We start from the raw sequence: 14860 nt of genomic DNA, 5'->3' as shown, positions 1-14860 counted from the left end.
GCTGTCTTCTCTAAAGATTGTGCTTAAATAGCTGTAATGTTTCACTTATTCTATATATTCTCCATTTGGGATACAGTCAGTGTTTTCATAATTTCTGCCTATTTTTGTCTTTTTGTTGCCGATTTTCATACCAGCAGTATTACAGCAGTTACTCAGAATTTCGATTTAGTCAGAATCCAACAGATTAGTACTGGATTCATTTAGGAGTATAGCAATTGTATAAAGTAAAGAGTTGAGATCAACATGTACAATTTTAATATCAGGTTTAATACCACTTTCCTTCATAATGTGATCCATATAGATTATAAGTGGAGATAATGTGCATCCTTGTCTCGCACCTGATTTAACATCAAATCATATTCCTGTATTTCCTGATATAATGTCCCATTTTCACTAAATAACTAACATTTTGAGCAGATAATTTTTCTTGGCACCTTGTGACAAAACAAATACAGATCCTTGTTTATATACCCATGAATTTTTAACCAGTTGTCTTCTTAAGTAGCATCTCCAATTTTTGAGGTTAGCAATCATGGTACCAGAGTGGCCTGTTCTCTGCCATTCTTTTGATCTCTTGCCCATCCATTTCTTTACATCAACCCAAGAAGTTCTTGATCTACCAGGAGATCTTCTTTCCTCTAATTTTCTCTCCAGTATTTCCAGAGACATTTTCCCTGCTAATCCTTTTAATGTGTCCTGCCATCTTGCACTTTCTCTTTATAAGGTCTTCAGTGCTCTTTTGGTTCCCATTAACTTCAGTACTTCTTCATTAGTTTTTCTCTCATTCCAAGAAATCTTTGGTGCTCTCCTATAGCATCACATTTGAAAGGACTGCAATTTCTTGATTATGGATTTTGTATATATATCCATGTCTCACATCCATAATTCAATGTGGACCATACATAGGATTTTATTATTCTTATTTTAGTCTGTTTATTTATTCCAGAGGTCATTAGTAGCTTATTATTCCAAAATGCCTTTTTTTGCCTTAGCTAGTCTTGATATTATTATTATTCAGGCCTCAATGGAGTCGAGAGACTCATCGTGGGAGGTCCTTCCTAGGAAACACAGTCTATCATACCACTCTTTGAACTCATTGACCGTTCTTGCTCTCACCACTATCAGGCAAAACATTCCACAGTTCACCCACCCTCCATGCAAAGAAACCACTCCTCATCCTCTTGCTCACAGCTTCTTTTTTTAACTTCCAGGTATGGTCCCCTTTTCATCTCTCCTTCCTGCTGTTCCACCAAGTGAAAGAACTCTCCCAGTGTCAGCCCTGTAACTGCCTCTCAACAGTTTGTCTTGATCATATCACCTCTCCTTTTTCTATCTACCAAACTCTGCAGTCCACATTCCTTCAGCTGATCCTCATAAGTAACATTATACATTCCTGAAACCATTTTTGTTATCTGCCTCTGTACACATTCCACAGTTAATTTAATCTTCTTCAAATCCTGGGGACCAAATTTCAAAACAGTAGCTTAATGTGGTGTGATCAAGGTCTTAAACAATGGTATGATAACTCTTATCTCTGCAAGTCAGCATCTTTCTCAGTATTACAGCAATCCTCTGTTACCTTCACCACCTTTGCAATATGCTTTCTGAATTTCACTTTTCTATCAGTCATCACCCCCAGATCTCTTGTCTCTCCTACTTCCCCCAGTACAGCTCCTCCAATCGAGTATGATTAGAGAAACGAGATTCCTGTCTACGAGAATCAATCGAGTATGCAGCCTCCGATTGATGTATATTTCCTTAACTGTTGTTCCAGCTTGTGTAATCATTACTCCTAAATCATTATAATTGTTCACTTATTATGCATTTAATTCTAGAAAACATTCTATTTTTTATTATTTTGAATAGTATTTTTGAAGTTTGGGATATGATACTAATTGTTCTAAAATCTTTACATACTGCTGCATTATTCTTTTTTGGTATCAGAATGCAAATAAATTTTATGAAGTCTTCTGGTAGTATGTCTATATCATATATATTCTGTATAATTTCTTTAAAAAATCTGTTGCTTTTTCCCCTATCTCTTTTATTAACTCAGCTGATGTTTCATCACATCCAGTCATTTTTGCCATTAAGTAGTTTTTATTGCACTTACTATTTCTTCTTTAAGTATAGCTAGATTATTTGAATGAACACTAACTACTTGGTGTGAAAATCTAATGCTGATAATCTATTTGGCATAAACCCAACTTGTTCTTCTCTAAGCTTCCCTTCTATAATTTTTCTTAACTTTTTCTCAAGTATTCTTGTGTCAGTTTTATCAGGAATGTTACGTAGAGAGATTTCTTTGCAATTCTCATATTTAGTTTTATTTCCTTTCTTATAGATGGATACTATGACAACTCTACTCCATTCATCTGTAATTTGACCCTCTAACCGAGCCTTCTGAATTATGCAGTGAGCCACTGGAAAACTTTGATATCTGTATTTCAGCATTTCTTGTCAAATATCTACCTCAGCTGCTTTTCCACATTTCAGGTTTTTGGTGGCTTTTTCTACTCAAAGTGTTTATATATTCTTATTGTATTCTTGTTGAGTGTTTTCTATCATGCTGTTGCTGCTTGTTTCATTTAGCAGTCTTTCAAAGTAATCACTCTAGACATGAAGAACATCTTTAGATTTCATGTCACCTTTGCTATCACTGATTTATTTTACAGTGCTCTTTCCTCCATTACTTAACTTTTTCAATAGCCTCCAGAATGTTTTACATCTTCTTGATATTTATTTTCTATGTTCTTACCCAAGTCTTTCCATGACTTTTTTAGCAAGTTGTATATAGTGCTTTTTTGTAGACTACAACCTGACTTACTTCCAGGAGCTTTCAATACACTTTTCCTTGACTAGCTTTTTAACATGGAGTTTTGATTTTTCTATCATTTCAGACAACCTCACTATATGCTTTTGGCTGAATCAATATTTTCTTCAGGGTTTGTCACTGAATCTCCAAGGTTTGGTTCTTGTTTTCAAACTTTCATTTTTTTCCTGGATAATGCTTATGTATTAGTCTACAGTTCTCTGAAAGCTGCTCAAATGTTTTCAATACAGTATTCAACTTTCTGCTGCTCTCAAAACTAAATAGTTAACACTTTCTATTTCGAATTCTCTATATACTCTTGTGTCCTGAACTGGCAACAAGATATTGCTATCAGTAATAATATAGTCAATGACTTTCTTATTTCTTGCATCTTCCATAGCAAGTGCTTACCATTTTTATTATTTCGTGACACCTCCACAGAGTCAGAAGACTCATCGAGGGAGAACACCTTGATGTAGGACTCCATCCACCAACTACACCAAACCTCTACTTTTATCAACACCATCTACTGCCCACCACCATCCCCAATTTTTTTTTTTTTTTGTCTGTAAATTCTATGTCTTCTGAAGGGCCAATTTTTGTTTGTATGCAGGATGAAAAATGTTAGTTTCTGGGAGAAAAAAATCTGCTACCTCCATATATTGGGTAACTCACCTTCAACTGAAAAAGCATATGAAGATTCCTCCTGTCATGATGAGAAGGGCCGAAACAAACTTTGCCCTTTTTCAAAGGGCACAATGTACTGTTGTTCTTGCAATTGTGCTACAGAGGCACTATTATTATTAACTTTGCTCTTTTCTCCCAGTTTTCCCCAAACCTTTCTATATGTCTGATAATCATTTCTTATTCTGCTGTTTAGAACTTGGAGGACCAACTTTTCCTTTTTTGTTGTCAGCCCTTCTTTAATGTCTCAAAATATTCCTTGACTTCCTCAGTAGATCTTTCTGTGGGACCATAAATACAAATGTCTCATTGTCTAGTTCTCCATTCTTGTATTTGCCGACATCACTCTACTTGATACTGCCCTGCCATTCAAGATGGTCATCCTCATATTTAATATTGAATACTATACTGCTTATTTTTCTTATTGCCTGAATATAACATCTTGTATTTGTTGCTCAGAAAAATCTGACATGTTTTTGTCTTCTTTGTTTTGTAATACCTTTCATGTCGATCTGGTACTTAACTAATTCTCCAGCTATATCCATTTCTTTTCCATTGATGCTTATGCTGATGGTGTGCTGTCTTGAATTCTGCTGATCTTGAGTTTAGATTTTTCCAAAGCTGACTTCTTGTGGTTCACCCTGGTTCCCTGACAAAAATAACAGTGGCTTTGTTTAATACGTTCGCTGCCACGCTACTTGGCCATAGTTTGTTACATATGCCAAGCAATTTCACTTCTTCAAGGTCAGTACGGGTAATCTCGTTGTTGGCGGTAATCGACATATGAGTATATTCGTAGTTGGCTTGTGAGGCTCATATTCCATCTACGAGTATACACACTTTCGCTGCTAGCTCCGCACGCCAAGCATTTTCACTTCTTCAAGGTCAGTACGGGTAATCTTGTTGCCAGCAGTAAGCATCATATGAGTATATTCGTGGTCGGCTTGTGATGCTCATATACCAACTACGAGTATACTCGTAGTTGGCAGTGAACGTGTTAACTGGATGTCAACTCCACAGATGCCATAAAATGAAATGAATTTGTTAAAAAATAAATTAAAATAAATAAAAAAAAAAGCTATTTCTATGGTGCAATGTTAGCATCATGAGAGCTAACATGCTAACCAAAGAAATTAATACATTAGTTCAGTGTTCATCTTTGGAATAACAATCTCAAATGTGAGAAAAGGATCAAAATTCATTCTTCTCCTAGAAAGTCATCAGCAGTCTTTAAATCTCACAAATTTAATCTAAGTTTCATTTAATGATGAACTAAGCTATGGTCACACTATCTTCATGTTCTGTATTTTTGAAAATGAATGCAAACTACATGTTCTCCATATCTCATTCCAGCAGATTGATCACTTGGCTTTTGGTTGGTTAATGTAGCAGGAAGTGAGGTTATACATTTTTGGAAGAAAAGATATGCTGTATATTATGGTGGAACTGGATTGCAGAAAACTTGATAGGTATTTGTTGGGTGATTGTAGAGAGGGTTGAAACTGAGAAGGAATATTGCAGAAGTAGGCTATTAAAGAACTCACATGTAGAGATAAAGAAGTTATTGTTATTCCTCTTTATAAGTTCTCTGTACATACACATCTGGATTACTGTGCTCGGTTCTGGTCTCCTGGGTTTTGGGGATGAGGAAGCACTGAAGATTCAGTGGCAAGTGACCAAGATAGTGAGTAGTTTGTGGAATCTTCCCTATGAGGATAGATTGAGATTGTGTGGATTGCAGAAGTTGGTTGATAAGAGGGGATATGATAGAAACATTTAAGTTGCTTAAAGAGTTCTATAGGATTGATGCAGAGAAATGTTTCATCACTCAGCTAGAGGGGCCAGAACAAGAAGTCATCCCTGGAAATTGAATAAAGGTGTGGTTAGTAGGAGTGTGAGGATTAGGTTTTCTGCATAGAGAATTCTGAATGAGTGAAATGGGTTGCCAGAATCAGTTGTGAGTGCTTTGTCTGTTAATGGGTTCAAGGAGAGGTGTGGATAGTTTGGTTCTCCTGCAATGAGTCTTCAGATTTCATAGAGGTGCCCATACAATAATAATAATTAATACTTGCCAACCTGGTTGGCCGAGTGGTTAGCATATCTACTCTCCAGCCAAAAGGCTGTGAGGGTTCGAATCCTGCCGTGGGCATGGATGTTTGTGATTGTCTGTGAAAATACTAGTGGTGGTGGTGGTTGGTGGTAGATGGCATTGGTGTAGATGATGAAGGTAGTTGTGGTTAGTGGAGATGGAGAGTTGTAGAGTAGATACCATCCCCTTGATGAGTCTTTGGAATTCCTGGAAGTGTTACATAATAATACTTTGCTAAGGATCTGAATATAGACTGAGTGGAAAAGTGGGTGGAGCTATTAGTTCTATGTTCAAAGTGTACATCAAAGTGAAGTGGAAAAGAACTGGGATTGGTGGTGGACAGACTTAGTTTAGAGGATTAAACTAAGTCTCAATCATATCACCTCTCTTTCTATCTACCAAACTCTGCAGTCCATATTCCCCTAGGAATGTTAGGTGTTTAATCTAAATTTTTCCCACTTATTGTTTTGAGTGTTTTTGAATGTGCTTTTACAATTTTGAGATGGTGTTCTGCCGTTTCTGTGATAAATGAAATATAGGATTCAATAAAATTGTATTTTATTGTTCATCTGTGCTGTATTCATTCCATTTAACCTAATCAATTTAAACCAGCATGCTTTTTGCTAAGGTAATAACCATGATGGGTAGACTAGTCAGCCTGCTGATATTGTCATGAACACGAGTTGCATCCATTTTCAAAAACATGAAATACTACAATTGAGTGACTGTGACTTGACTACTGATCAACTTATTAAATGGGGAGAACCAGAAGTCATCCCTGGAAACTGTATAAAGAGGGTGTGAGTAGGGAGTGAGAAGCAGATTTTTTTTTCATGCAGAGTTGTGAATGGTTGGAATGCCTTGCCTGAGAGTGTGGTGTCTGCAGAGAATTTGAGCATGTTTAAAGTATAGTATGATTAGCTGTGTGTGTATAATAAAAAGACCTCCCAGATGAGTCTCCTGGCTACTGTCATTTGACTCCAATGGGGTCTTGGGTAATAATAATAAATGAAATTGAAAAATTTCATTTAATAAGGTGACGAGGTCAAGAGACGTGGAAAAGTCTCTTGACAATCCTCTGATAAGAATGATTACAAGTAAGTCAAATAAAATGAACATACAATATTAGAATAGTGATGTGCATGTTTCAATGCAGGAGAACTTAAATACATATACAGTATTTCTCAGTTATCTGTCCATAAATAGACTACTGCTTGTGACTTCTGGTGCCGTTACTCCAGAAGTCATTTAGCACTCTAATCTATTGAAGAGCCAGTTATTTGAAAGTTGGATAATTGATAGATGACTGACCATATAATAATTAACAATTGCGTGGGTGTTTTACAAAATAATTTCCCAAAACCAAGAAATTGATCTTATTTCTTAGTTCTTACTTTAATAGACTGATATGCATGTTTCAATGCATATCAGTCTATTAGAAATACTGCATGGTGAACATGCAGTATTTCTAATAGAAAATGGCCTTTGACTGGCTTCGGTTTAATTCTTGTGAATAGAAGAGAGAATGCTAGGCAAAACCAGATTTGTCAAACTCCAAGTAATTTATAATTTTTATCTAAGCAAATAGTTACTGATACCTGTTTGATCATGTTAGGACAGGACCACATACTTCATAGACTCCTCTGTAGGATAGTTAGTCTCAAGGAGTTGGTATTGATAATGCTATTTGGTTAGAAAAACCCAAGTTGGAATAATCTTAATTAGGATGCAAAAAAAAAGCCAATTGCTTTTCAATCAAGTTTGCTGATCTGATATGGAGGTGACATGGATCTTCCATGGAAACTGATATTTCATCTAACAAAACAGGGAACTGGCCACAACAACATAATTAAGACATAATACACTGGCATCAGTCTTAGTTACTTTGGCTGCAATTCAAAACATATTAAAGAAAGCAAAATATATCTTGCATAGGTGTGATCTATAGAAGACTGCATGGAAATCTGTTACTCTGCTATATGAACTGAACCTGAATAAAAAATAACTGAACTTTCCCATTCTGGGAGGTAATCTTGTTCAACATCCTACAGTTCCTTTTTTTTTTTTTTTTTTTAAATTTCTGCTTGCACTCTGATGGTAATTCTTGTTCTCCTGCATTGAAACATGAGTATTGTAACTTCTAAGTTTTTTTAATACTATTTTACTTGTTTGTAACATTTCTTGCATTGAGGATAGCCAAGAAACTTACCTGAAAAATTTACTTAGAAATTAAAATATTGATTTTTACCAGTTTATTTTATTTGCTTTATATATCTGCTCCCTTTCGTATTGCAAGTGTATAAGTTCAGTCTTTTTTTTCTGCGTTCAGTTTTTATGAAGCAGTTATCAATTTCACTTTTATGTGCTAGCCAGTTTAGTTTGATAATTTATAATTTGCTGCTGGCTACTGTCATTAAGCGTTTTATGATTTTTAATGAAACTAAAACCTTCCCTCTGCCTAGCTGATCGTGTCTGTCCACCAGGTCAATTCAGGTGTCACAATGGTAGCTGTATTGATGTGATACATCGTTGTGATGGCAGACGTGACTGTTCTGATGGCTCAGATGAAGGAGGATGTCGTAAGTTCATAAGTTTATTATTTAAATTTAGTTTTCAAGAAAAGCTTTTATTATAGAGAAAAATTGTCTAAATGGGAATAAACTGCAATTTTTTTTTTTGTGTGTGTGTGTGATAGCCCTCACCACTGAAGACTATAAACCTAGAAAATTTTCTGCAGCATTCAAGTTTTCCAATAATTCTCTGCATGGAATCATCTAGATCAGGGGTTCTCAACCTTTTCCAGTGGTGTACCACTGTATTTAATTCAAGATATTAGATGTACCAGTAAGGCAGTGGCTCACATACCACCAGTGAGAATCCCTGATCTAGATGATGTCTTTGAGACATTACAAGCCATCTTAGTTTGCAACTTCATTCCTTTATGAAAATAGCTACACTAGGCAAACATAGTTTGCCTAGTGCAGCTTTTGCCGTTTATTCTTTTGATTGCTACCATGTGACTACTTTGTACATGATTTGAAAATTTAAATGTGCACCCACTTTTACTTGAAATCATCAGTTATACAAATTGCCACAAGCTGATTTGTCTGAATTTGTAGTTGTAATCTTCAGAAGTGAAATAGCATTTCTCCTTAAATTTGGAGATCAGTGTATGTAGATTCCATAGGATGATTTAGATTGACAGTTGTGGGCAGAGAATAATCGCTACCAATTCAATGTTGGAAATTGTAAGATTATGCACTTTAAGATGAAAAGATTAAAAGCTATGTATTACATTGACAGGATTGGACTGCACAAAATTGATGCTAGATACCCAGAAATTGATGCTAGAGTAATGATGGATAGGAAGTTGAAGGGCTAGAGATGTACTGCAAAATAGCCAAAACATCACTTGTATGTTAAACACAACAGGTGGAGATATGGAGTTCTTATCCCTCTGTATAAGACATGTCTGTATGATTGCTGTTATGTAGGTTTGCTCTTTTAGATTTCTTTAGAATGAAGTGTCAGAGTGGATTCAGTAGGTGACAAAATGGCTACATTTCTATATTTTCTGGAACATTCCCTATAAGGATAGCTTGAAGGTTTATAGATTGTTAAATTTCATTGGTACAGAAAATAACAATACAATAGAAACATAAGTTATGAAATGGATTTTATGAGATTGATGCAGAGGAAATTTTACTATTGACGAGGGAGAACAAGGGGTTAGTTCTAGAAGTTGTATAAGTGGTTTGCAGGGACCTCAGGATTGGATGTTTTGTTTGGAGAGCAGCATATGAATGGAAGGCATTTCCAGAGTTATGATACAGATGGTTAAAATAGAGGCATGATATTTACTGTGTAAGTAATGGGGTTGTGTAGGCTTCTTGAATGTATGCACGTCTATTGTCAACTTAGTTTGCAAAGCAGTTAGTATAACAACCCAACATACCATTGCAGGATATGAGTTCAAATCCTGCAATAGTATGGATGTTTGGTGTTCTTTATGTGAGCAATTAATTTTGTCACCCAGTGTGAGACTACTACCTCACTTTTTTCAGATATCTGAAATGGTTTGAAAATTTCCATGGTTGGTCCCTAGAGCAGAGTTTCCAGGTTATGTAAAAAAATAAATTAAAATACAAAAAATAAAATCCCATTAATCCACCAACAGTACTGATGTACTATAGGTCTGTCCGTACCCTTTCATGAGCAGAAGTCACAAATCTCTGTGAGATGTCTGTATTTGGGAGGGCTTAATATTTCCAAAAATATTTTTGAAAAAGTTTAGTGTTTTTATATATAGAATTAGACAGAGGGTATTATTATAAAGATCAGCAGATTACTCGAGAGCATCACTTAAAGAAACTATGCCAAATAAAATGTCTTGCATATGTTGTAGCATAGGGACTCATTTGCTAGCTGCTGACCAATTTTACTTTCACTGTGTTATTGTTTGTTTTCTTGTACAAATAACTTATTGAGTACTGTGATTAAAAAAAAAATCCTGCCAGTCATGAGGTTCATAGTGTGACATGTTTTTGTTGGTGGATAGCAATAGCACTGCAGAAATTCACCAATGTCTGTGTAAGGTTTCTGTCACTCATTACTTTAGGCCTGTAAGTTTAGACAATGTTGTCATTTGTTTAAAAAGACAATGTTCACGATGAAGAGTGCAGTGTGACTGGCCAGGTGTTGTGATAGATAATTTGGTAGAAAGAGTGAACACAAATTTGTGAGAACCATTTAACAATTACGGTAGTTTCTTTTGAATATCTGGTAGTTCTACGCTCAGTCATTCATGAAATCATGACAAAAACTGGGTCATACGAAATTTTATGCCAGATGGGTCTGAAAAATTTTGGCTGATGCAATTAATAGCAACAAGTAGAATTAACTCAAAAATTTTGGAACATTGCGAAAATGAAGGAGATTAACTTTTTCTCCTTCATTTTCATGGATTTCATACACAAACATTGAGTCAAAACGGTGCCTCCTTTCATCATTTCCGAAAGCAAACAAATTTAAACGGGCACCGTCAGTCAAAAAAAAGTAGGCTACTGTCTTCTGGGATTGAAAAGGAATCTTGCGTATTGATTTTCTTTAGCGAGGAACAATAATTAATGGTAATGCTTATTGTGAAATGCTGAAGAAACTTAAATGAGCAATTTAGCAAATTCAGAAGTTTAGGTGGGAGCTTTGGCCACCCATTCTACAGCCCTGACCTCACATCCAGTGGTTACTTCTTGTTCTTGCATATGAAGCAGTGGCTCCCATCTCAGTGCTTTGAAGATGAGGAAATGAAGAACTGCATGACTCAGTGGTTGAATGCACTGTTGGAAGACTTTTTTGGTGCAGTATGAAGAAGCTGGTGTTAGGATACCAAACATGACTTGAAGTCATGGTGACTTTGTGGAAAAATAAAGTATATATTGTTATGTCTTCGTACTAGCCCTGTTATTATTAGTTATATTATTTACTTATCTTACTTATTCTCAGCTATTCCGTTGCCGACAAATTTATATTCTTTTAAGTCGATTGCACCAGCCAGCAACTGAATTCTGACACACAATTTAAAGCTACTGAAAAACAATACAAGGATCAAGTGGTTTACAGTCGTGGTCTCCCTTTCTTAGTTGCTAATGGATTCCCCTTTTACTTATGCATGGTCCGAAATTTAACAAGTGGTAACTCAATTCTTAGAACAATGACAGACTCATGAGGTTTGAAATAAAGAAATACATTTATTTAGACAAATACATATATACATTTTAGTTAGAAATTCCAATTCTAAAGAGCCTGAACTCCACTCCCCCCCCTTTTAAGCTAATATATCCAAAAGGTTTACTCTAAAATCTTATACCAGCAATCTCATACTCTTCTTTATGTAACTACGTTCAGGCTTGGTTAATTCTTACAGAGTTGCTCAGTTCCCATATATAGGAATAACACATACATAGATACATTCTACAATTCTGGTATGGAGCATATCAGAGGTTCTCCGTCTTGCAAATTTCACACGGGCCAATATTCTCTCTTATGCTCGGGCTCCCCCCCCCTCCAAAAAAATTCAGTTAATATTCAAATTTAAGTTTAACACAATGATATAAATGTTTCTTCTACCATAAACAGTTCGAAATCTTGGTTCCCAGCTCAGCTTAAGCTTAGGGTGTCACTTGCTTTTTAGACGTAGACAGAAATGTCCAAAAGAAACGGTCCCTTTAGATACAAAATGGAAGTTGGCTATATGGAGCTCCTTAACCCTCTGGTTCCTATACCCTCTTTGGTTATTATTCAATTTTAATACGAAAACTTGCACCTTACCATTCTTGCTTTTCTGGTAGTTGTTGGGATTTTCTTAATTAGACTTCCGGGTTTCCTCATCATATATTTCTTATGGCGTCTGCGACATACTTCTATCCTTTTCAAAAAGATCACCTCTTCGCTGATTTATACATTGGCATGACTAACCAACGGCTCTTTTCTGGAACTCTGGCCGCATTCCTCAGTTGTGGCTACGGTCGACACGGCACGCACAGCAATGGGAGAATGTTGCTGGGTACGGCGGCAAGCTTCACAGCTCTCCAGCACTTGGATTGGGAACCAGGAACAGAAAAATAAGAGAGCGATTGAATTACGCGCCGAAACCTATATAGTCAATGTGAGTGCCCTCTCTTGGTGACTACGTCATGCACATAGCGGCGGCCGATTGGTCACCGCAACTCCGAACTGTTTTTTGACATGGCTCAATACATATATCATCTTATATACATCTCTCAGCATTTATACATAATTTTCCTTTGTTAAATAATCCACAAACATTATCTATTTAAATTATGGGTTTCTCAAAAATCACTTAATATCTACTAGAAAATTGGTTAGACACAGTTCTGAGTTACCAAAATGCACATTTTCTTCTGGAGGCATAAGCATGTTCATATCCATGGTTTTTAACGTTACCTTATGTTGGGTCGGAAATAGGATGACTCATTAAAAGTGAATCGGCACTTTTTCTGCTACAACTATATGTAGGTATTTTAGCATATAATAAGAGACTTTTTTCTTTTCTTTTCTAAATCACTTAGGGAATTGAACAACGTAGATCCGAATATAAATTAAATTATACTTTAATAAATATTTCCGTTATTTCGGCAACGTCATGTTGCCATTTTCAAAAGGAACTTACAAAAAAGGCACGTGCACGCAGGCACTACAACACAGTAACTGAGAATGAAGATATGAAGCTATTGTTCTCCTAGAAGTCTTGATGGTGCCCTCCAGCGGGCTAAGTAGGTGTTTTTGGCCATTGGGCTTGAAGGTCTGCTGATGTATGCCTCCCAAATTTGGGGCAGTCGCATACAACCAAATTTGTTGAGGTTTCGGGAGTTTCTTAGGGCTGAGGCTGATTCCATAAATAGTCTTTCGAATTTGTATTTGCTACGGTGTATTACTGTAGCTTTCTTCCACCATATTCTGTGGCTTGTATCCAGAGCATGGTCTGCACAACGGCCAAGAACGCCTACTTAGCCCACTACAGAGCACCATCAGGACTTCTAGGAGAACGATAGCTTCATATCTTCATTCTCAGTTACTGTGTTGTAGTGCCTGCGTGCACGTGCCTTTTTGTAAGTTCCTTTTGAAAATGGCAACATGACGTTGCCGAAATATCGGAAATATTTATTAAAGTATAATTTAATTTATATTCGGATCTACATTGTTCGATTCCCTAAGTGATTTAGAAATGCATAATAAACTTATAAGCCTGTCTACGAGAATCAACATCATCCACGGAGATACTATCGCACGGAAGGCCCGCCAGTATGGTAAAATGAAGTTGAAGCTGTCTAGACAATTAAATCGTCTAACTTTCCTGAAACGCTGCAGGATAATAAAGTAATCCTGAACTGTGTAAAATTCAAGCACAGTTTTGTTTCGCAAAAAGCTCTCCGTATATATAACCGTGCTAGCTACGCGTTGCTTCGCGAACAAATCACCGCCACGCGGTTTCTCTTAGCGGAAATTAATGAAGCTATTTGTGCTTTTGAAGATGAACTTTCATGCACTTTAAATCACGAACTGTGGTCTATTTTACATGACATCTCGTGTACCGCTGCAGACAAAGAATTTGAAAAAATGAGGCCGACAGACGAAAAAATTCTAAAAATTAAAAAAGAATTCTACCGTCAATCCAAAACTTGCTACCAACACCGTACTCAACCTTTCTTCAGTCACCCTGAAGCCTGAAGCACTCAATGTGCTTGCACGTGGCCACAACTTCCCATTGCTCCCAGAAAAATACCCACTGAAGATATTATGATCCAGATCGAAAGGGGAATCTGCCACCTTCCACATCAAATCGCCAACAGTGTAAGACTGGATGTAGCGTGTGTCCTTTCCAAAGCAAGACCACCAAAAACCAACATATCCAACAATGAATTTAAAGCTCTACAGAAAATGAAGAATAATAAAGGATTATTTATCACCAAAGCGGATAAGGGAAATGCAACTGTAGTACTTAACCAAAAGGACTACAAAGGTAAGCTTAATGCTCTTCTATTAGATCGGGCCACTTACCTCCCTGTCGAATATAATCCCACCAACTCACAAATCAGAAAACTACTTTACAGGCTCCTTAAGAAAGTTACTTCTTGGCCTGTAGAAGTTACCAACAGATTAAAGCCGTTTAACTCTATACCCCCCCCCCTGTATTTATGGACTCCCAAAAATACATAAAGAAAATGTGCCATTACGTCTCATAGCGGATGGCATAGATCCCCCACATACAAATTAGCTAAACATTTGGCCAAAGCTCACACACTATACTGGCAACACACCATCACACATAAAAAAAAAAACTCAGCCTACTTCAAAGCCAGCATAGAAAACCTTACACTCCAACATACTGACATAATGGTCAGCTTTGACGTCTCCTCCTTATTCACAAATGTCCCACTCAAGGAAACTTTAGATCTAATCCAAGCTAAATTTTCTCCCGATATCTCAGCCCTATTTCAATTCACCATGAACTCAGGCTATTTCGTTTGGCAGGGAAAATTCTACAAACAAATAGAGGGGACAGCCATGGGTTCACCACTCTCCCCACCCTTGGCCAATTTCTTTATGGAGACCTTTGAAGAAAAAGCCTTAGCCTCTGCCCCACAAAAACCAACCATATGGCTCTGCTACATTGATGATGTGTTCGCTATTTGGCCACATGGCTCTGAAACACTCCTCTCCTTCCTTACACACTTAAACAACCAATACTCCAGAAT

At 36.6% G+C, this 14860-nt stretch overlaps 1 protein-coding gene across 6 annotated transcripts in view; it reads left to right on the top strand.

Moving 5' to 3' along the window:
• LOC150109418 (basement membrane-specific heparan sulfate proteoglycan core protein-like) overlaps positions 1-14860 on the top strand; it is a 1783738-nt gene that overhangs the window by 354778 nt on the left and 1414100 nt on the right. For all 6 annotated transcript variants that reach the window (XM_090413063.1, XM_090413041.1, XM_090413033.1 and 3 more), the window contains one exon: positions 8048-8164. In XM_090413063.1, the coding sequence (XP_090269189.1) occupies positions 8048-8164 (117 nt within the window). The remainder of the gene's footprint in view (positions 1-8047; positions 8165-14860) is intronic.

This window comes from Typopeltis vanoorti, chromosome 2, assembly GCF_054136105.1.
Source record: "Typopeltis vanoorti isolate ZY-2024b chromosome 2, IOZ_Tvanoo_1.0, whole genome shotgun sequence".
Classification (NCBI taxonomy): Eukaryota; Metazoa; Arthropoda; class Arachnida; order Uropygi; family Thelyphonidae; genus Typopeltis; species Typopeltis vanoorti.
Note: the sequence above shows the minus strand (reverse complement) of the source record. Positions and strands in the feature narration are given on the sequence as shown.